Source organism: Haliotis asinina, chromosome 9, assembly GCF_037392515.1.
Source record: "Haliotis asinina isolate JCU_RB_2024 chromosome 9, JCU_Hal_asi_v2, whole genome shotgun sequence".
NCBI classification, from domain to species: Eukaryota; Metazoa; Mollusca; class Gastropoda; order Lepetellida; family Haliotidae; genus Haliotis; species Haliotis asinina.
In genome coordinates, this window is record NC_090288.1 from 5404807 (window position 1) to 5428828 (window position 24022).

At 39.3% G+C, this 24022-nt stretch overlaps 1 protein-coding gene across 1 annotated transcript; it reads left to right on the forward strand.

Moving 5' to 3' along the window:
* Positions 1-209: 209 nt before the first annotated feature.
* Positions 210-23160, forward strand: LOC137295864 (optineurin-like). Its single transcript, XM_067827421.1, has 12 exons — positions 210-345; positions 4280-4569; positions 7107-7306; positions 8090-8224; positions 9436-9906; positions 11527-11679; positions 12599-12729; positions 13234-13386; positions 13621-13714; positions 13960-14151; positions 16258-16584; positions 17547-23160. The coding sequence occupies exons 2-12, from the start codon at positions 4320-4322 to the stop codon at positions 17700-17702; spliced, it is 2262 nt and encodes a 753-aa protein (XP_067683522.1). The 5' UTR covers positions 210-345; positions 4280-4319; the 3' UTR covers positions 17703-23160.
* Positions 23161-24022: the final 862 nt, after the last annotated feature.

Here is a 24022-nt window from a genome sequence, read left to right on the forward strand (position 1 = left end):
AAAAACGAAATATCAACGTAACATACTTGCCCCAATATCTTATGGTGCTTAGAACGATAACAGAGGCGAATATTTAAATGTTCATATATCTTTCACAAATCTTTCAGTCTCGCTTCATGTATTAGGAAAGGTGGATCAAGCTTACCCAACGGAAAAAGCCCACAGTTAGTCGCTGTAATGAGTGGACAAATCAACCAATCAGAGTGCTTATTTCAGTACAAGGTCAAGGACCATCTGCGGGAATTCCCAAATATATGGACATTTACGACATCACGAGTATCCAAAGAGAAGAAATTATTACCGAGAAGAAAACAGCGTCTTACCCTGGATATTACAGTTACTGAAGTATGTAGAATTCATTGTCATTAACTGTCACAAAGTCGTTTTCTTGATCTGGTTTGAATGGAAGGTATAAACGGAGTGAGAATATTTGTCAACTATCGGATATACATCCCTCGTTTCCTGTTTCTTATCGAAAGTAAAACTCTAATTGTATTGTACATGCTGGTAGTCATTCTTCATAACACCTTGTGACTTGTTAACATGTTTAGTTTTATGTAGGACGGAAAAAAGATATGAACCTAAGCTGCTGAAACCTTCTTGAACCTTGAAGGGCTTTATACCATTTTGTTGACACTAACTGTAAAAGAAATTGGGTGCCAACCACACACCCAATGATGGGCTCATAAATATAAAATCGCAGCTATTTTTTCATGTTTGTTATGGATCTAACCAGCACACAAACAAACAATTTTTAGTTTTCACCTGCTGCTTCTTACATTGTATGGAATCTGGTGTTGCAAAGATTTTGTCCACCTACACTTTAAAGGGGCACTGATGCGGAGCGAATAATGTTTCTCACCAACGGTCTAATTACGAAACCAAGCTGCACACTGGTCAGCACCCACTCCCTCGACCATGACGGATAAAGGGACTGGGCTCCTGTCCACATCAGCAGAATTTCTTCACCCTAAAAAGTGAGCAGGCCGGATGCCCATTACATGCCGTTATTTAAAAATATCCATGGTATTCCTTATCTGATTGTAACAAAATATCCCAGCAGTGTAGTTTTTTTCTGATGCCTGGATGGTATAGTGACTGATCCAATTTGATCCTATTTCTGTGTTTTTCACCACGATATCTATTTACATGTCATGTGAAAATATGATGTCTACATACACGCAGCAAGCCATTTGTTTCATAAAAGTCCGAAAGATTGCAAAGCTTTATATTCAGATAGTTTTGAGGGATGGTTCAGCTGTCATAGCAAACATCATGCGTAAATTTTGGTAGCTACGACCCTGGTTTATTATCTATGATAATAAAAAACACAAAGTTGATTCATCTGAATTCGTAAACTAATAACAACAACTTTGCCATTGGCAGAGAAATCTGAAAATATTCTCACGTAAAAAACCCCTGATTATACCCATTTACCCAAGTACACAGCAAATACGTGCAGAAATATGTGCATTTCGTATGTAACAACGAAGTTCCGTAGGTATCCTCAAAACAGTTTCGGCCCAAAAATGTTTTCGGGCTGCATGCGACACAGAGATTACATCTTCCTCACTGTAACTCGCGTTTGATGTTATAAACCTACACATGTTATTTGTCATCATCCACTTGATGGTCAGTTAGTGAATTTATAACCGGTATAAATAGTGGTAACACCACTAAAATTACTCGACATAGGTTCCCATTTGGCATTTCTCCTGTCTGGAATAAGTACTCAACATTATAAAGTAAGGTCTGTAGTTGGAAATGTATTGCATGTTATGTAATATGTGCATGTTAGTGATGCAAGAGGGTTTATCAGCTGAATTACATAAACGAACATCGATCAAAGGATTAACTGATCACACACTGACTGATTAATTACTTCCACAGCATATTTGTCAAAAAGGCAGTGTTTATGGGTGTAGATTTATGTAATCTATACTGAATACACCCTGTCGTAAAGTACGAGTGTAAAAACATCATCCTTCCTACAAAGAATTAACCGCCACTTCCTTGATTGATTGTTGCTCATTATTGGCTAACTAATGGCGGACAACATACAGTTAGTTGCCAGGTGTGCTGTCCTGGGTGACCAGTGAGATTATGTATACACCAAGCACTGTGATCTGTGATTAAATGTTTATGAACTTCAAAACATTGGATCATAAGCAAAAAGAGATGCAAAGGTGTTGGATGTTTGACTCTCTTTATTGTTGTACTTTTGAACTTATCTTTGTCTAATGATACAATGAGAAATTAATGTATAAAACTTGTTATATGTGTGTTTGTACTCTCTGTATTTTTGTACTTTTGTACAAAATTGAAACTGAATTAAATAAAATGCATTCATAAGGAGAAATGCATTCAAGGATATATCCATATCTGCACTCAATAAAATGAAACATTATTTTATCAGTCTAAGTAAACTTATCCTCAGTACTTTTCGTTACACTCCACCACTGAGTCTAACAAAACTTTATGGGAGGTTGCTTCAGGTAACCTTTGAGATTGACCAATCAGAACACAGCTTACCAAATCGCGAAAGTGCACATTCGCACATCCCTTATGAAATTTTTATCTCGAAAAGGTTCGTACCCGAACTATATGTAGCGTATGATCTCTTCCGGATGATGCACACGGCGTATGTACTGCCATGACAACGGTGAGTAAACAGTCGCTAAAAATAGTGTTTTTGACAATATTCAAGGATGTTAATTTGCGGAAATATTAGCTAATGGTAACCATGTCAACAGAAACCCCAAAGTGTATATACTGCAGGTCAATTAGCTGTGTTATATGCAGATTTTTGTTTGTGGAGAGATCTGTGTCAGTGACCTGAATATTTTGAAAGTCCTCCGATCCCTAAATAGTAGCCATTGTCTGATTGGTTAAATCTATTTAACCGTCTTGCATTTGATTGGACCATCATTGGTTGCTCAAAGGTTACCTGACGCGACCTTCTACTAGGTTTTGTTAGACTCAGTGGTGGAGTGTAACGAAATACACTGAGACGAAGTTTACTTATACTGATTATTTTATTGACATATTTTCAGTTTGTTAATTTACCAGTTGATTGTCTGTTGTAAGCTTTTGACGCTATGGTTATCCCAATACTGTTGTATGGTTGTAAGGAATGGGGGTCATGAAAATCTTGCTAAAGATTTTAAAACTGGCGAGTGGTCTCAAGACCTACTACTTCATTCATGCTTTACAGTGAATTTGGAAGATGTTCATTGAGCATTGCTATTTTTAGGAGAGTTATTTCCTTCTGGCATAAAATTGAAAGCAGTATGCAGTCGCATAAATTTCCCCATTTTCTTTATTCTTTCATGTCCATAAATATTGAAGGTGCTGTAGAAAATAATACATGGTTTATCAAGTCTGTTCTCAAGAAATGTCGCCTCTCATATGTTTGAAAACCCATCAATCTGCTCAACATTATGACTTACACTACAGACTTTCAAAGAAAAAGCCAACTTCTGAAAACTGCCTGCACCTTCCTAGATCAATTCATACACCAAGTACCTGAACAGCCGCATTTGCCATATTGCTGACATGTATTTATGTATGAAGAGACACTTTAGATCAATATCAAGTTGTACAAGTACCTTTACTCACAGTTTTATAATTAATTAATACCACAAAAAGATGACAGTTCATTGCAAACATCCAGTTCCTCATCTGAGAATCCTTTACTATTTAAGAAAACATATTGTCTAATCCAATACAAGCCAACCACTTAGTTAATGAACTTAGACTGTCCTCGTATGTTAACACAGATTGAAATTTGACTGATTAGCACAGAACCACTCAAGCATGATTCAGCAGATAGGCACAGCTGACTGTTCAAATTTTGACGGATGAGGCAGATTTGTCATGACTGAAAACACTGAAAAAAAAAGTTGAAGGATCAGTAATGACAGGATAACAATATAAACATATTAACAGTCTGGGATGATTTACTGATTCCACGTGATATTGCATCCTATATGCATTCAAGCTGAAAGTGACAAAAGAGTTAATTGCTAGTACAGGTACAAGAAAACAGATGTTTAAATCATAAAAAGAACCGGACTTGAATTTCCCTCCTGTAACTCCCTTTGGAGAATTTTTCTGAGTTTGATGTGGTGAAGAGTCATATCTGAGTGCATCAACAAAATGATCTGATTATTGATGAGCTTGAGATATAGTTGAAATACAGTTAGCAGTGTTGTTTCTTCTTGCAAAACCAAAGTTATTCACCTAAAGTTTTAAAATATTCTTATTTACACAAAACCAGGCTTGTGCAGAAGATGCTGTAGACCGAACCAACCAGAATTATGTCAAGGAATGGTGTGCAGGAGACGGGAGGGATGAGCCGAAGCAGCACGGGGCTCAGTAACGGCCACTCCCCTGACTTCGAAATCCTCTCCCATCCCCATTCCTCTACGGGCTCCCAGCCTCCAGTTAGCCTCAGTCAGATTAACCCCCTGGCGATGTCGCAGACCCCCAGCTCTCTGACTGATGTCACCCTGGAGCAAGCTCTGATGAGAGTGCATGATCTGTCTCGAGAAAATAGTGACTTAAGAGGTATTGTATTTTAGTATTTTCAAGTTCTCTTTCAGTATGTGATGGCTTAAGATCAGATATTATTGTTACCATATTAATTTTGTGTTTTGTGGGCTTTGTTTGATTCACATGTAGTGTTGGGAATCGGAAACAAAATCCACTATTGATTATCAAAGGACTTGTGGTGAATGATTATCAATTATAATAATTACAGTGGAAGCTGTCAAAACCTGCATCTGTCCAATCCGGCAAGTTGTCAACACTGGCATAAAATCTCAGTCCCATTCATGACTTGTACATCTATCATCAGCTCTACAATCCGGCGCCTTGCTTAAACCAGATTATTTCTTCAGTTCCAATGAGTGCCGGGTTTAGACAGCTTACTTTATATACATTTTTAATTTAATCACCAATTTTAACAGTTTTTCACCATTTTTTTCTTCTAATGAATGTTTTTTAAAACTAATGCTATCATGCAATGAAATGCATAAATGTAAGAAAGACACTGAAACTGTAATTAAAAAATAAGATTTTAAATGTGCATGGCTTTATGCATTTTGTCTGTGAACACTTGCCAAATTTAATAGTTTACTTCCTTCAAGTGTGTTATACTAAAACAACAAAATTCTTATCAAAAATATGTTTTTTACAATTGATAATAATTTTTAATCTTTCTTTCAATCAATTTTCAAATATTTTCTATCACTGGAACACCACTACTCATTAGTAATACTGGAGTTCTAATACCCATACCATGGTCCTGTGAATGAAACTGACAGTAAGTGGGAATTAGTACAGACCAGTGCTCCGTTGCTCAAAACAACCTTATCTCTTAAAGGAGAATACTAACGTAAAGCTATTTTTTGGTATATGGAAAAGGGCATCCTAAAGATTACTTTCCGTATCAAAATGTCTCAAAAAGTTTGTAAAATTGCAATAAAAACGTGAAAAACAACCTTGGATTTCCGCTTATTACGGAAAAACCTGTCAGTTAATGAGCAGAGGTGGTGTCACATGACATGACGTCAAATGTGACTATAGCCGCTGGCATCCTCTTTGGCTGTGTACCAAATACCAGCTGATTTTACATCGTGCAGCAGAAACTTCCAAAGAAGATGAAGAAGAAGAATCCATCGAAGGCACCAATTTGATTCATTTCAATTCAGTTTACTTCTTCGGTAGTTTGGCCATGTGACCCAAAGTAAAATTGATTGTGATGACATAGCCATAGCACGTGACAGGTAGAACATATGTACTTATTTATGAAAAGAAAAACACATGTTTCATGAAAATAGCAACAGAAGTTATGGTTTGGGTATTTTATGTACCGAGAACAGACTTTTGAAATTGATACTGTGTAATTATTTTGTTCCGAGATGCGGATACCTTTCACATACAAATAATACATGATACTCATCTTCGAGAACTCCTAGATTATTACAACATACATACATACATAGTGCATACAGGAATGCTTTCATTAATACAATGTTCTCAATAAATTTACTTAAACCTAAGGCAATGCAATATGTAATTAACAGAAAGCACAAATTAAGTTGTTGTCACTTAGTACTGTAAGGTTATATTTCAGGCTGTAATTCTAAAGTGGAGTAATTCCTTAAAATTGTGGATGTACAAAGAGAGTCATACCAAATCTGGGAATATATATCACAGATTCTTCATGCAAAAGTGCTGTTACACATTTGTATTTTTCTTGCTCTACCCTAACATATGAAACACCAGTTGTGAAAAATATGTTGTGGATATCTGAAACCCATGTATGCTTAGAATTTTGATCAAGCTTTTATAGGAATATATAACACTGGTGAGGAAGGCAGCATGATTGCATTCTTAATATTTCAAACCAAAACTTTATAACACAGTTTTGAGTAGAAACATGCGTGTGTCTTCAACACCAGCCCAACATGGCCTCATTTGACTGGGTTTACATTCAACTGTGAAGGAAATATGCTTAATAATCTATACAATTGATCAAATTACTTACAATTTTAACATTTTGACCACTTGATGTCAACATCGGAAACCTCGGGAACACAGACTAGTAAGTTCGTAAGATTGTGTTTATTTCGTAAGGGGGGCACACGCCGGTGACACAGCTACCATAGCACAGATATTTGTAGTCTGTCGTACAGACCCTGAAGTATGTGTATCCAAGAAAGCCCACGCAAGTCTAGAAAATGTGGCAAGTCTAGATTTCCTTAGCTTCTGAAAATGAAGAAAGTCTCAGGGCTCCATTTCATTATATTTTTTTTTTCACTATGAATGTTTTTTCAGTAAAATATGTTCATTTCAGAAACTAGCCGTTAGTCTAAGATATTTGTTGAGTACAGAGAGCTTGAAATGGTAGCTAACAATTATAATAAATGTATTTATACAAGAATAACCTCTTTTACAAGATAAATGCATTAGAAATGTTTATCAAAGAGAGGGCCATCTTTGAATAACATTTCTGTGATTTAGCTTCAGTTGCTTGATGTGTTTTTAGAATATTCCAAAAAATGATGTTGTCTTTTAATCAATGACACATTTGATGTCAGATTATCTGAAGGACAACAATGAGATGATGAAGAAGCAGTATGAGGCGCTTGCTGAGTGGAAGAAGAAAGTCCATGATGCCAATGTAGCTAATCGTGACAAGTTTGACCAGACAAAGGCGCTGATCGTGGGACTGCGGAAAGACAATGAGGAGTTGTTGGAGAAGGTCCGTGAGCTGGAGACAAGCAAGGAGGAGAAGATGGTACAGTAATATTTCCTGGAGAGAGAGAAAGTTGCAGAAGTTATTCACTTGTCAACATTGTATGTTACCAGGCTGCTTCATAGGAAGTGTATTTTGATATAGCATTTTCGGTTTGTTTTATACCACATTTGGTGCTATACCAGCTTTATGACAGCATTCCATGAATAATGAAGTTTGGACCAGGCAATCCAGTGAGCAAAAACAAATATAGACTACATAACTGGGACATCGGCTTAATGCTTAATTTTTACACTGAATTCATTTTTATAATACCCCAAAATTGAAGAAAATTTGAATTAAATTCATTTTTATGTGAAAATAATTTCCTTGAAGTTCTGCTTCTTAGGGAACTTTGGAATGCTAGTGATATGCCTTGTGTAAATGCATGAGTGTGAGTGAGTGAGTGAGTTTAGTTTTATGCCAAACTCAGCAATATTCTAGCTATATGACAAGGGTCTGTAAATGATGGAGTGTGGACCAGCCAACAGCTGGAGCAAGTGCAATTGTGCTACAATGGCATGTGTCAACCAAGTCAGTGAGTCAAACCAGCAAATCCCGTTAGTTAGTAAGGTTTGTGATATATTTTTGTCATTTAAGCTACTGTAATCCCTCATCTTTCTGTTTAACCCGTTGCCTTGCAGTTTTTCCAATCATATTCACCTTTGTTTTTTGATAAACATGATCATATGATCATATCTCTTTTAGGAATGCATAGAACAATGAGGAAAATAAGTGTTTCTTGATCACTGTACTAATGTTCCATGTTCCATATTCTTGCACCAGAATGAGTTGCTGGGTAAGATCCATGCCCTGGAGTCTGCACGGCTGAAGAGTGAGCAGCTGGCAACCCAAGTCTGTACCAAGGCGGAGGAACAAGGCATGTCCATGGACGACCTTGACCTTAATCTTAATGAAACGGTAGGTCACAAGGTCATATCATCAATTATTTTAACAGCATTGCTGACATCAAGTTTTGTTAATAAGTGTCTGCTTTGACATTTGTTTTGTTGACATTATTTTCAGAAGTTACATTATATTTTAAGGTATGTTTTGAAAATAAGTTTTTGGAATTTCACATGACCTTTAATGCTTGATTCATTTTAAAGAACAGCTGAACCTTGAGAACGTTTAGTTTTCCAGCACTCAAAATTTGTTTTGTTTTAAGTCATTTACGACTATCACAAACTTAATCCCCCTTTTTCATGAAAAAATGACAGATTTTTCTCTCGTCTTGTGAAATATGTCTGTAATATTTTCCAACTTGATGAAAAATATTTGTATGAATTGTATGTATTCAAATAGTCTTTTTCTGTGTCGTCAGGTAACCCTTGAGTGACCTATGACTGTCCAATTAAATGCGAGAAGGCCAAACGGATTTAACCAATCAGAAAACAGCTACTGTTTAGTATTTGGTGGGACTTAAAAAATTCACTAGTCACTGCCACTGATCCCTCGATAAAAAATGAAAATCTGCATAAAACACAGGTATTTGACCTGCAGTATATATGCTTACAGCTTTTTGATGACATAGTACCATTAGCTAACTGACAAGCAAGCTGACATCCTGGAATATTGACAAAAACGCTATTTTCAGCAACTGTTTACTCACTGTTGACAGTATTGTAGTGTGCCTCATATGTATTACCCTGTAGCGCTCATATGGAAAATAGCATTCGGGTACAAATGTTTCCGAGGTAAAAGGTCCAAATGTATGTGTGAATGTCCACTTTCACGATTTGGTAAGCTGTGTTCTGATTGGTCAGTCTCAAAGGTTACCTGATGCAACCTCTCATAAGGTTTTGTTAGATTCAGTACTGGAGTGCTAAATGCACTGAGACTAAGTTTACTTGGATTGCTCATAAAAATGTACATAGTCACCATGATTAAATTTTACTGATGACAGGACGTAGAAAGAGGAAGTGGTCTTGCTGCTTGGTTTTACAAAATTGAATTGAAAACAGTTTCTAAATAATACGTTGAGATGTCTGGGAATATCAGGAAATGAAAACATACAAAAAAAACCACTCTTTGTCACAAGTTCAAGACATTTTTCTCAATATGCCTGATAGGAGTGACAGTTGGAATCTTAGATAACTCCCTGTGAACAAAATGATCCAATATCGCTGCAGGTTGTGGTCAGTGTCAGTGCTGAAACAGAGGAAAGAATCAGTCAGCTTGAAAGTGAGCTTGAGGAGAAGAATGGAGAAATAAAGAGATTGACAGAAGAAAAAAATAAACTGAGTTCCCAGGTGGGACAGTTCCGCGATAGCGCTGACCAGCTTCTGAAAGATCTGGAGTGCCAGCAAAAGTTGAAGGAGGATCTCCAGAGGGAAAACCAGGAACTCCTCGAGAAGAACCTTGACCTTAACCTTCAGCTGCAAGGTCTTCTGTCAGACACTCGCATTTCTTTACAGTTGGTGGAAAAAGCAGGGTTTAGTTCAAAATCACAAAGTGGTATGTCTGATGTAGTTGATGTTGGCAAGCTGGAAACAGAGTCTCAGGAGGTAGCACGTTTAATGGAACAACTCCAGAAGAACGAGGAAAAGTTTAAGACTGACATGGCAACAGTGAGGTCACATTTACAAGGAGAGAAAAATAAGGTAAAATGTTTTCTTAATTTTAACCCCAGTTTACCATTTTGACTTGTGAAGATTAGTGACGTGAAATTAATATTTTCATTGTACAATTCACTGACTTCATATGAAGTCTGCATGTCTTAAAGAAGCCAGTCACACCTTTTCTGTCTCTGCCCCAACCCTCTGAGACTCGTGAAGGTCCGGGGTAAAATAGGTCACCCACGCTTGCTTGTTGTAAGAGGCAACTAATGGGATCGGGTGGTCAGACTCACTGACTTGATTGACACATGTCATCTGTTCACAACTGTGCAGATCAATGTTCAACACTGTTTAACACTGGATTGTCTGGTCCAGAATATTTACAGACTGCCACTATATTGCTGAAATATTGCTGAGTGCGGCGTAAAACTAAACTCACTCACTAACCCAATCCTCAGAGGATCCATCCTCCTGAAGATGTTCAGAAACAGCTGATTACTTCCGCAGACAGCTGACGACCTTTGTCTTCTCAGAAGCCCATCCGTCCATCCTTTCTTGACTTTGTGATGCACCATTGAATGTCTTTGAGTTGAACTATGGTTGTAAAGAACTAAAATGTATGGTCCCTTGAGCTCAGTAAAACCATAGTTTGCTGTGCTAGTTGTTGGAGTGTGGACAGACTGAGTGACTTGTTTGTTAGTATTTGGATTCTACATTCAGCAGTATTCCAGGTTTATGGTGGCAGTCTGTAAATTATCGGACCAGACAAAATAGTGATCTACACAAGCCTGCGAGTTTGACCACCAGATCTCGTTGGTCACCTCTTACCTCTTCAAGCATAGGCTGCTGAAGACCAATCCAAATGGTCAGCTTGGGGCACTTGTTTTATAGTGTGTCATCATGTACCACTACCAGTGACATTGGCCATTGTTCATGATATTGATCACTTGTTTGTATTGTCCAGACTGAATTATTCATAGGATTCAATGGGGTAGCCTAACGTTTAAAAAGCATTGGTTCTTTACACTCAAAAAAGGGGTTTGATTCCCCAAGTGGGTACAAGGTGTGAAGATCATTTCTGGTGTAGCCTACTGTGATATTGCTTGAATATTCTGAAAACAGCGTAAAATCATACTCACTCGCTTACAGAACTATTCATAACTATTTGCTGTATCTGTAGGCTTACTTAATGCATCATTTTCAGTCAACTCATAGAAGCTGTTTCCCCGTCAACTGTTTGTCCAGCCAGACATTATAAACCATTGTTTATATATGGAATATATGGAATATTTCTCAAAGTTTGATTTACATACTTTCTTGATGTATAATACAGTTTTCAGTCCAAACAACATGATGCGATTGTCTGAGTGTCTTCCACACGTTCAAGGGTGGTTGGCTTGACCAGTGGTAAAGGCATTGGCTTGTTAGTTATGCCAAAGAATCCAGGTTCGATTCCTGACATTGGTACAGTGAGTGAGGCCCCTTCCTCATGTCCCCCACCATGATATTGCTGAAATATTGCTAAAAGTGGTATAAAATTAAACTCACTCACTTACTTACTCACCCTTTTCAACACTTCGTGTGACCTCAGATACTCAAGGATGCTCAAGGTTTTTGATGTGTATGTAGCAATGCTTATGTGTACCACATCCTGTTTTTGTGCAGAATCAGCAGCTCCAAGCCCGCCTGACAGAGAACAGCCAGAAGATGTCAGCCATGGTACAACAGCACGAACAGAAAGTGGCTGTGTTGAGGAAGGAGCATGAGCAGAAGCTGATGGAGTTGGCACGACAACAGGTCACGGAGAGGGAACAGCAAGTACGTTGTCACTACATCACACTAGAAGGTCTCTCATTTAAAATAAGGGAAATGCTATTTCTCATGAGTCCTGATTCCTGCTATTTGTAAATGCCATATGATACAAGAAAATATTGACATAAATGGTAAAATGCTGAGTCACACGTTACAATACTTGGAAAAACTGTACAATGCACTGTCAAATCCTGGGACTTATATATCAACTCAAATCCAGTCACCCCATAACGCCCTGGGATAGAAGTAACCTTTAACAACCTATGCTGATTGTAAGAAGTTCTCATCAGTGCCATTCTAGACCACTAACATTGTCAATGAGTGAGTGAGTGAGTGAGTGAGTGAGTGAATATTGGTTAGCACCAAATCAGCAGTTGCTGCAGCTTTTTGCTGTAAGGACAAAAGCGAATGTGATGAAATGCTGTTTCTTCTTATTTCTTCTAAACTTCCAAAGTTTGCTTCTCTGGACATTTTGTATGTAACATCAAGAAGCATTGCCATTACTGCCACAGAGAAAACCCTCTGAAGCTTGTTGAAGTAGCAGGACAAATCAGTTGAATATTCATTTAAATATATTTAAGCAGTATGGAATGAAATGATACATATGATCAGCGTTCAAAATATATGCCCGGGACGAGTTATTTTCAACACAGACTGCCAGATTCTCAAATTAACCTGCCTATGGTCGGGGTAATTATACTGAGAAGATTAGTATTTTTTGTGGGCAGGTCAGTGTTGGTCAGGTCTGACATGTTCTGCATCTATCCAGCTCTGTGGTCTGGTTGAAATCTTTCCGAATTTCATACCCTTACGTGATTAATGCAATTTATTGATTTATTGAATTTCATAAAAATACTGTAACGAGTATGGATGAAATATAGTAAAACTAAGCATACCATCTAGCTTAGTATGTTTTTCACTTCAGCTGCAGTCTGCAACATACGACACAGACGTCCAGTCTCTGCGGTCCCAGGTGCTGACGCTCATCAGCGAGGTCCATGAGACACAGACCAAGTTGGCTGCCGCTACAGATGCACACGAGAATAAGGACAGAAGGTGAATCTAAGAGACTTGACATTTTCAGTCTCCTTTTTCAGCAAACCTTATCAGTTCAAAGTAGACCCAGGACCAGAACAACCCTTGTAGACCTTCTCAGGCATGAACAGACCCTGGTAGACCATCACAGGCCCAAACAGACCCTAGCAGACCTCCTCAGGCCCAAAAATGTCCCAACCAGATCTGAGTAGACCTTCCCAGGCCCAAACAATCCCTAGTAGACCTCAGGCCCAAATAGACTGTATTAGACCTTCACTATCAGACCCTAGTAGACCATCACAGACTCCAAAAGACCCTTGTAGACCTTCTCAGTTCCAATCAGAACCTTGTAGACCTTCTCAGACATGAACAGACCCTGGTAGACCTTCACAGATCCAAACAGATCCTAGCTGACCTTCTCATGCCAAGATAGACTCTAGCAGACCTTTTCTGGCCCAAACAAGTCTGATCCTAGGTGACCACCATAGGTGTCCTATCGTTACGGTTGTGATTGCCCTGCTTCAGACTGAAGGACCTGGAGGAGAGGAACAAGCGGTACCAGATGGACCTGAACCAGACCCGTCATGAGACGCAGGGCCTGATCCAGTCCCTCCAACAGCGCTGTGGTCTGTCAGAGAACGCCTGTGAACAGGAGCGGCACAGCCATGAAGTCACAAAGTATGTCCGTTACCAAGTCGTGTTATGTCTTCGTCAGGCTTTCAGCACGGTAGATACAGAATCTTTTGCTGTGATGTGCATGTATGTGTTTACCATTCATACTCCTATTTCTGAGGACAGGAAAATGCAGTGTGAAGAAGTGGGTTGTTTTATAGACAACTTTAATAATGTCAGTTGTAGGATATGGATATACCCTTCATGGATTTCATAAACTGTTGTTATCTTTGAATTCAGACGCAATATGAATGAACTGCGGGCATCATTTGAGCAGCTGGTCAATGATTACAAGGAACTACTGGACACATTTGACCAGTACAAGCTGCAGCAGGTGGGTGTACATTCATGGGAGACAACTCTGCAATGACAGTTGCAGTGTGGGTGGTGTCTGAAGGCTTCATGCTAAGGGAAAAATAGTAGAGATAAATAGTAACAATAGTGAAAATAGCAAGAAGTGCATCGGTGATAATGTATGTGAAATACACTTCTCTCCAATATGGCATGCCAAAGATAAATCTCATTTCTTGCTTCTAGTCTGAATATTATGCTCAGCATCAGTCTGTCCATTCCCTCCAGGAGAGGCAGACCCAAGGCTCCATACCCCAGAACCATCGTGCCATGTTGGAGCAGATAAACCACCTGACGGCTCAGGTGATGGCGGCAGAGGAGGCCATCACAATCCGTGATGAGCAGATCCAGTCGTTGAAGGCTGAGCTCACAAACAAGAAGCGAGAGTATGAGGACATGGCTGCTGTTTTCAAAGCTCAGGTAGGATGATCTGTTTATGCCTGCTGCTCAGCAGGCAAGGAAATTTGCTTCAAACTAAAGCATGATCAATACATCTAGATATATAATGAGTGAGTGAGTTAGTGTTTAAGCTGCTTTTAACAGTATCAGAATGGGAGACACCAGAAATGGGCTGGGTCTTTAGAATTATGAGCGAACACCTTAACCACTAGGCTGCACTGTTGCCCCTTAACAGAAACATATAACTAATATACTAGTCTCAGCTCCTTACCCTGATGAGGGAAAGGTTGTGGGTTCGATCCTCGTCTGCATCATACCATAAAGGTGGTGCTTGTTGGTCCCTGCATGGCGGTCAGTATTAATGGTTACAAGGACTGGTCCACTCAGAGTCAGTATGTTGTGTCTGGCAAGGGTATTCATGCTTATCTGCAGCATGGTATCTCAATGAGCTGGTACTGTAAAACCAGGTATAGACTGGGCTAGTAAAAGCAGCCACACATACACATGCATGCACATCATCACATAAGCAGAATATCCTTAAGTACAACATTAAATCTGCTTCACCTCACCTCACCTCACCTCACCTCACCTCACCTCACCTCACCTCAGGCTTTTCTGAGGGATGAGACATAATGAACTACATTTTAACTGATTATAATTAGTTGGCACTTTAATTTTATTGCAGTTGTAATATACTGTATTAGATTATGCTTGTGAAGAGATCTGAAATCAGCTGTTGATGTGCATGTTGTATATTTTTCCATCTTGCCTGACATGTCTGATAATTTTCTTCACATTTATTATAGCTTTCAAAGTTTTTTGTAAAATCAAACATGACATTTTACTTGAACAAAGGTATTATGTCCTATGCATGAACTCGCTGAAATGAAATCATGTTTCCATCACCCGTTCTCCAGGGACCGAAATTTGTATTGATTGTATGTAAACTATGATTACACATGTTTCTTTGCTGGTAAGAAATGCACGCAAAGTTCAGAGTGTCAGTTGTCAAGCTTCTTGTTGAATGCAGTTGACACTGAATTCTAAATTCAATATTGAGGTTTGAATTAAGGTTTAGAATTGCCAGCAGGAGATACAAGAAATGATCTTCACATATTGTTTCCATGGGGAGAGTTGAATCCAGATCTCCGGCGTGCATAGAGGACAAAAAGGAGCCAAATTATTAGCTACATTTATTTATACACCAATGCATTGATCTGCTACCAATCCCCTAAGTTGATTCCTACAACAAGCATAAGAAGCTGAAGACCAATTCTAACCCAGATCTTCACAGGTCTGCTTAGCAGGTCTAAAAAGGCACCTTATAATACCATGTGCATAAACATTTGTATCTTCATCAGATACTTATTACTTTATCATATTCGGATGTATATGAAACCTTTGGATAGGATTATATTGTGGGTATTCTGTTACCAAACCAAGGCTCAAAATAAACACTGACCCAGTGGCCCAGCAACGGTTGTTATTGTATCAGCCTGGCATTTTCAAATATTTGCAGACCCTTGTGGCCTTCAGTAAATTATCTGTCAGGGATTTTTAGTCGACTGGAATCTTTCCCACATTACTTTATTTTTGTTAATATTCGAGAATCCATGATCCATCATGTTAAAATAACTCACAGTTTCACTTCTTGGTATTTCAGCGCTTTGCACGTAGGAATGTCAACACGAGTCTTTAAGACATAAAAACTTCTCTGTGTGCCTTAGACTTTGCTATTTGGTTTTGTAGAAACAGTGTGAGACTGTGTGCAATATAGTCTGTTTTATTTTGTTGGTTTGACTTTAGCAAAATGGACTTGCTGATTTCATTCAGAGCCTCTAAATTTTAAAGCCTGCATGTAGCAGCAGGCCCTGATGGCCAACTGCCAATTTAAAGTATGTCAAACACTACACCAAACTGTTTTTTTGAGTACCAATAGCTATACCACAGCCCCCCAATAATTGACTAGATTTGCCTAATTACCATGGAATATTCTTGGTACTAACAAGATTGGCATATTTGTGTTGTTTTGGTCCGATCTTTATGGACTGTGGTATTTTGAAAGGTCTGATATCACTGTTGTTTTATCGTTCTTCATGTTTTATCCTGTATTGTATTCCATTCCAGGCAGATGTTTACAAGGCTGACTTTGATGCTGAGCGGTTGGCTCGGGAACAGCAAGTTTCAGAGAAGGAGCGGATCTTGGCAGAAATGGGCGACCTCCAGGTGCAGAACCAACAGCTCATTGATGACCTCGAGGCATACTCCCGGCGTCAGATGAGTGAGATGCAGCGTCGGGTAGCACCGTCACCCCATTCGTACCTCCAGTGTGTCGGCCCAGGGGGTCCCTACGGCCCCCCGCAGCCCACCTTTAACTACCAAGGAGGGATTCCGGACAACCAACCTGACGTCAGCTACACTGAAACTGTCAACCTTAACCAGCAGCCCAACCAAGTAGGTGTCACCAGGGATGGTTCTTGTGGTGGTTCTTATGCTGGTTCCCTATTTGTTCTTGGGATGGACCCGAGTGTGGTCCCTGGTGGTAAAGTTTGGGGGTGGACCCTTGTTTGGATCCTTGCAGTAGACCCTACAGAATTATCTCTGGGTTGCCTCCTGGGATGGTCTCCAGGGTTCCTGGGGTGGTACCTGTGGTGATCCTTGGCAATGTTCTTTGGGTGGCCACTGGAGACAGGCCCTTTGGTGGTTCCTGGGGCAGTCCCCTGGGCATTCCCTGGTGTACCTGACATTTGATTCCTGGGGTAGTCCCTGGTCATTGTCCCAAATGGGAGACCTGGTGGTGGTTCTTGAGGTGGTCCATGGCTGTGGTCGCAGGGTGCAGGGATGATGAGTTCCTCCACTGAATGTTATATGCTGCAGGCCACAATCATCTGTAGGCTGATGTGTGATGAAGTAGTGATGTCAATCACTGGCTCGTGTGACTCACTGACTGGGATTATGTACAGGCAATGTGAGATAAGAACTCAAATTACTTCTTAAAAACATGTTGTACCCGTGAAGATCCAGGCAAGCATTGATCTTCAGTAACCCATACTTGTTGTAAGAGGCGACTAACAGGATTGGGTGGTCAGGCTTGCTGACTTGGTTGACATATGTTATTGGATCCCAATTGCTCAGATCAATGCTCATGCTGTTGATCACTGGATTGTCTTGTCCAGACTCGATTTATTACAGACCGCCACCATATGGCTGGAATATAGTAAAACTAAACTCACGGTGTAAAACTAAACTCACTCACTCACTCACTCACTCACTCACTCACTCACTCACTCACTCACTCACTCACTCACTCACTCACTCACTCTCACTCACTCACTCACTCACTCACTCACTCACTCACTCACCTTAAAAATATGTTGACTGTACCAAGATAGGTAAAGATCTCTGTTGTTCTTCAGGGCCCTCCTCAGGCAGACCCAGGGCAGCATGAGGACGATGAAGCACCCCTTGTTTGTCCCCAGTGCAATCTAACATGCCCGGACATGGACACCCTACAGATCCATGTGATAGAGTGTCTGGACCAAGATGACCAACGAAGAGCCAGTCGTCAGTAACTCCTCTCAAGGTCTGAGCAGCCTGTGATTTTAGTTGTATGGTTTGACAGTTTGAATGGATGAGGGCAATGTTTGATGATGGTACAGCTCTGTACATGCAGAAGCTGTTCATACTTTGTTATACCACATTGTAGGTAATTAATATTCAAATCAGAAATCATTTGGTCAGCTAATGGAATTGGTCTGACGACTGTCCCTTCTCTCCCCACCATCTTGTGTGCTTCCCAACTGATATAATCTTTATTTAAACCCTTTTTGGAAGAATTTGTTGGCAATTCAAATTTGATACGGTAAGTATGAATAATTTGCATATTTTATGCAAATAACCCAACTTATCTTGAGCTCTGTGGACATCATGTGACATCACCATTTTATCAAGTCTCAGTCTGTTGTTTTCACACTAGGGAGAGAAACGTGGTATATGCAGTATTGTTAAACAGGATTTTTCAGCTGAAGGTTATGGTGCACACTTGACCACTGAACAGTACTGTTACTTAACCCTTGAATTCATAAAACAAATCTGCCAATAGCTGGAATATTGCTGAGTGCGGCATAAATCTAAACTTACTAAGACGCATAAGAAAATATATAATTTGCTATGATTTTCATAATCTATTCATCTGAAATAGATTGATTCATGTCTGACCTATAATTTATTACAACTTCAGGAGACTGGGGCCTAGCAAATCTTGTTACAATTTATAATATCAATGTACCACTTCTTGATTTCTTTCAAGAACTGATTGCTTTGACATCACAATATGGCACTAACTGGAGAACTGTGTGATATAAAACTTAATTAAAACGGTTGTAAATAGTTATTATATGTGCGAGTTTTCAAAACTAGAATAAGTTGAAAAGTTGATGCAGAAATTAATAGGTGATCCAGAGATTCAAAATTCAGATCATGTAGACTATTTTTCAGAGATTGTGCAAATTACTTCTTACACATTCTCCACTGAGAAATGTAAACTTTCAGTCTGTCTGTGAGTTGAAATGTTTGAGGCAGTGGAGTAGCCCAGTGGTCAGTGCATTCTCTCTTCCTGATTCAAGACTGGGTTCAAGTCCACACAGTTTTACTATACTTGGGAGAGCTCTTTTGCTGTATCTTTTATGTATTCATATGTTCATTGGGTGTCCAGTTGGATTTGGTCAGCAAAGTGCGCTTATGTACAGACCAGTGATATGTAGATAGACATTGCTGATTGTGGTATTGACAAACACGCAAACATGTTTGTTTTGATGAGGAGTGCACTGAGTTCAAATGAAAGTGTCAAGGACCAAATGAGAATTTGCAAGAGGCATACAAGTAGGAAAATTTATCTAGCTGACTGGACTGACCCAGTCCTTCACACATCTGTGTTTTTAGCAGACCCACAAGTTCCGTAGTCACACCATGATGTTGCTTCAGTTGGATTAGCCCAGCTTTCATGGCTGTAGCACAAATTGAAACGCAGTGCTTCTTAATGTGCATGGTTACCTCCCCTTGTCATGCCAGGATCTGCTGGTAACAGATCTATGTTACCTGTTTTCCATGTTTATGATGCTTAGACTGACAGCCTTGTATTTCCGTCACTGTTCTCTTGACATGATAAACATCCTGCACTTGTTTGTGGCTTAAACCTCCTCACTCTCTCATGCAAGGATGGGCAGTAGCCTAGTAGTTACAGTGTTTGCTTGTCATGCTGAAGACCTGGGTTCGATTTCCCACATGGGTACAGTATGTAAAGCCCATTTCTTGTGTCCTGCACCGTGATATTCCTAAAAGCAACGTTAAGCCATACTCACTCAAGAACAAGAACAGTGGTACCACATGTATCATGGTTGTCAGTAAATCAACCAAAGTGACACATTATCATGTGCTTTTGTTTGTAATATAATTGGACTATGTATATGATATATCCCTTGATGTATATTTGTTGGGGTGTTAGTATGTTGTGATATGGCTCTGTGATTTATGGAGGGTTAGTATGTGTGACTGTATAGCTTAAAACCCTCATTACATAACAGTGACCATGCATGTTTACAAAAGGATTGACAATGATTAAGAACAGCTCAAGTTAACAAAATGATGCACAAAGATTATCATGTAGACATCACCTGGCCCAGGGACCTGATACAAGAAGCAATCTTTGCAACTGATTGTACCTCCCATATATTTACATAGGTTTAAGATCAGTATTGCACAGAGATGGCTTGGAATGGGACCTTAAACAAGAAGCTGTCATTGTGCTATAGATATGACAATGAGAAAACAATATTTGAATTCAAATCATCTTAGAATTTAAGTCACGTTGAGGACCAGACCTCCTGAGTAGTGAAGTTGATGCTGAGAGATCTGACTCAGCTAAGGCTTAAGTATCCAGTAAGTAATAGCGGCCTTGAGTGTGTGGTTCATTATGACAATTAGGTATGTTTAAAATAAATACATGGTAGTCGGATCAGTCTTGATAAATAAAACTTAGGTTATTTGAGTTCAGAAAGCAGTAAAATCAGTTCTACCACCATGGCAACCTTTTTCATTGAGATACGGTGGAACTTACATAGGGTGCTTTTGTCACATCACGAAAAGGATAAAAAGACAAACTGTACAAATCAAATTTGAGATTACTCTTGAGGCATAGAATGCATGCTGCCATAAAAATTACAATAACAATTAAATAACATCAATGAAAATTTAGTACAATAAATAATGCCCTATTGAGGAGGTCTTTTTAGAAGAGAGTGTTATAATGAGGTACCACCCGATGAAAGGGAACTAACTGTACAGGGTAGTGTAGAGTAGATCCTTGTTTTTAAGTGTGTGTGTCTGTGCCTGTGTGTGTGACTGTATGTGTCTGTGACTGTCTATGACTGTCACTTTGACTGTGATGCTTTAAATTTCGGCTTAGATTTTGTGAGTTTAGACCATGTTGATTTGATTTAGAGGAAGAGAAAAATTGTCTTTCCACATTATTTTACTGTACATAGTGCATATAAAATCTTTCTGCTATCACCAGAAAAAACAGCAACACTGTCATGATCTGACACCTATTGATACAATATTTACAATACATTTTCTTAGTGTGATTGTTAATCACAAGCCACTGGAGGATGGTGTCTGTTTTTGTTTTTGTTTTTCATTTCACCTATAATTCATTCTTGCCTTGTCATTTTGCAAAAGATAATTAGTTTGTTTTTAATTTCATTTGGCTTTAAGTCCGTTTGTTTTGCAAGCTAACAAAATTCGATATAAAGTGTTTCAGATACTGGTTGTTGTAGCTGCATAAAACTGAGTGTAAAGGGACACAACTGCAATGTTCTCTCCATTAGAGTTAGCGCCCTTTACATTTGCTTACAGCCTTCGCACTAGGAAGTAACGTGAATGATTATGTTTAATCACCACATGTTGTTTGTACTATCAGGATATGGGGTTTATTATTCAATGAGAAAAAAAATATAGTGCAAGATCTGTTATTTGAGATATTTTCAGTGTAAGAGGACAAGGTATGATAGAGGCCCTATTGGCCCACATGTCATGATTATCTAAATTTTACAACATGATAATTTTAGCATAAAAAGGGCTAAATTAATTGTTAAAGTTACCTCCAATTGCCTTTTTATGTGTTCAGTGGTAATCTATGTTACAACACTGGTGAAACAAGCTTTAAATAAAATCATGTAAATCCTTTCTTAAGCCTAACGACACTAACCTTTCAACTTTTCAAGTCAGTCTCTTTGCCTTTGTTCCCAATATTTTAAAATTCATATTTTATATATTTTGATCTTCTTTAGGTTTATGGACTCTTCAATGCTACAGTTCTTGACAGTGAATCAGAAACTGAGATTGATGTCTTTGTGAATGAAGAGTAATAGTAAAAGTTTTATATCTTTAAGGTGGATAAGTTGTGAATAATAACTCTGTGAAGTCTTTTGAATACTGACTTTAACACTTGCATGGTGTTAATATGAACCTGTGCCGACAATGTAATTTCACCCAAAATGGGCCCCTTTGAGGTCTAGACCTGTGATTTTTAGTGCAACATAATTGGTTATTGTAATAACATATGATGATTTAGATGTTAACTGCATATTTGCTAAAACTGGTTGTAAATACTGACTTATAACACTTACTAGTTAAGATGAAATGTAGTTTTACCCAAAACAGGGCCCTGTGATTTTTAGTACATGATTAGTTATCATGTTTACATGTTGTAAAATTGACCCATGGATTACATTTGCAAAGAATGTTGTGAATAATGAGTGGGTTTTGGGGACCCAAAATTGGCAAGTGATTGAATTAACATTGTTTTGCAATCGTAATTGGACCCTTTGAGTTTGAAACATTGTGATTGATATTGTACCTGCTGTAATTTGCATGTAAATAAAACAACAGTCGTAAATAAGTCATTATGGCACATTGATTTCAGATTTCTTGTTATTTTTCATGGGAACTGATAGAACCCATTTGGGCCCCTCTGCAGTGAAATTACACCTCGGATTATATAATATATAGCATTTTTCTGCAAAGCTAACTTGTCTCTAAGCATATAACATGTTTTCAGCCAATTATGTTAGTGGGCCAAAACCACCCTTATCATTCCTTGTCCTTTGGAAGAGGTTGAACATGTTACAGTTCTAAATTCTTGAGGTTAGGCTGCTCCACCTTGTCACCATCCTCCATATCGCCAGGGTATACGTTCCGGTACGTCTCCACTATAGGAGAGACTTGTCGGAAGGTATACCCTGGAGACATCGAGGATGCCTTGTCACCATCCTTCATATCGCCAGGGTATACGTTCCGGTACGTCTCCACTATAGGAGAGACTTGTCGGAAGGTATACCCTGGAGACATCGAGGATGCCTTGTCACCATCCTTCATATCGCCAGGGTATACGTTCCGGTACGTCTCCACTATAGGAGAGACTTGTCGGAAGGTATACCCTGGAGACATCGAGGATGCCTTGTCACCATCCTCCATATCGCCAGGCTATACGTTCCGGTACGTCTCCACTATAGGAGAGACTTGTCGGAAGGTATACCCTGGAGACATCGAGGATGCCTTGTCACCATCCCCCATATCGCCAGGGTATACGTTCCGGTACGTCTCCACTATAGGAGAGACTTGTCGGAAGGTATACCCTGGAGACATCGAGGATGCCTTGTCACCATCCCCCATATCGCCAGGGTATACGTTCCGGTACGTCTCCACTATAGGAGAGACTTGTCGGAAGGTATACCCTGGAGATATCGAGGATGCCTTGTCACTAAACGTGTTTGTACAGGATTCATATATGTACAGGGTTTTATGTATTGAAGAAATATACACTGATCAGCAGAGTTGCACTTTCACTTATGTAACCACTAATCCTATGTACAATGTGTCTGGTGATGCATTGGTTGATTTTGTTGATCATTTTACAGTTTCCATGATGATTTTAAATTGACTTGGGAAGCAATAAAATGATTGCTTATAAAAGTGTTGGTTCGATTGTGTTTCAACTCACCTTGGTGAAGATGTGTGAGTGAGTATACTAGTAGTATTACGCCGCAGTCATCAATATTCAAACTATATACGACGGTCTGTAAATAATCGAGTCTGAACCAGATTATCCAGTGATCAGCAGCATGGAGTTGTGAACCGATGACATGTGTCAACCAAGTCAGCGAGTCTGACCTCCCGATCCATTTAATCGCCTCTTACGACAAGCACAGTTCTCGTCGGATCTTCACGGGCGCGTGTGTTAGGACTCGTATTACTTTGTACTTCTGTGGTTTTCGGACATTGCTAGTCCAGTGAAACACAACACTGCAGTATCTGCGACTACGACTCACTCAGACACATTCCCGTGACACGTTATCCCGTGACACGTTATCCCGCCACGCAGGGTAACACAATTAGCTCCGGCATCTTCACGTGTGAGACGGCGGAGGACCAGCCCCTCGCTCAGATCCGACCTCCCGATCGTTCATTTGATGAGTGACGTCCCTTGTTCCACCTTTACCTATCATTTTGACCAGGTATGTTAAAGCCCCAAATGAAGCTAGTATAGATTTCCCCAGGTTCTGAATCGCCCTTATCGCTGGGACTCCCCTCAGTTCCAATAACGTTTTTCTTTCATAATTTTCATAATCTAAACGTTACTCTACAATAATAACTATATGGGGTTAGTCTTGAATCCTTTGAGCACGGAATGTCCTTCATTAAATAAGGACATATTGTGGTGTTTATGGCTGGTTTATGAGTCTTGGGGCTTATAAAACTGTTTAGTATTTCAGCTCATCCCTCAAAAGGGCACATAGTTAGGTATTCTTGTTTTGTTTTCGTCATGTTTTCGTTA

Excerpts from the sequence above, each read along its gene's own strand:
- LOC137295864 (XM_067827421.1), top strand. The coding sequence starts at position 4,320 with ATGTCAAGGAATGGTGTGCAGGAGACGGGAGGGATGAGCCGAAGCAGC. Across the intron at positions 11,680-12,598 it reads TCACGGAGAGGGAACAGCAA|CTGCAGTCTGCAACATACGA; the intron begins GTACGTTGTCAC and ends TTTTCACTTCAG. Across the intron at positions 13,387-13,620 it reads CACAGCCATGAAGTCACAAA|ACGCAATATGAATGAACTGC; the intron begins GTATGTCCGTTA and ends CTTTGAATTCAG.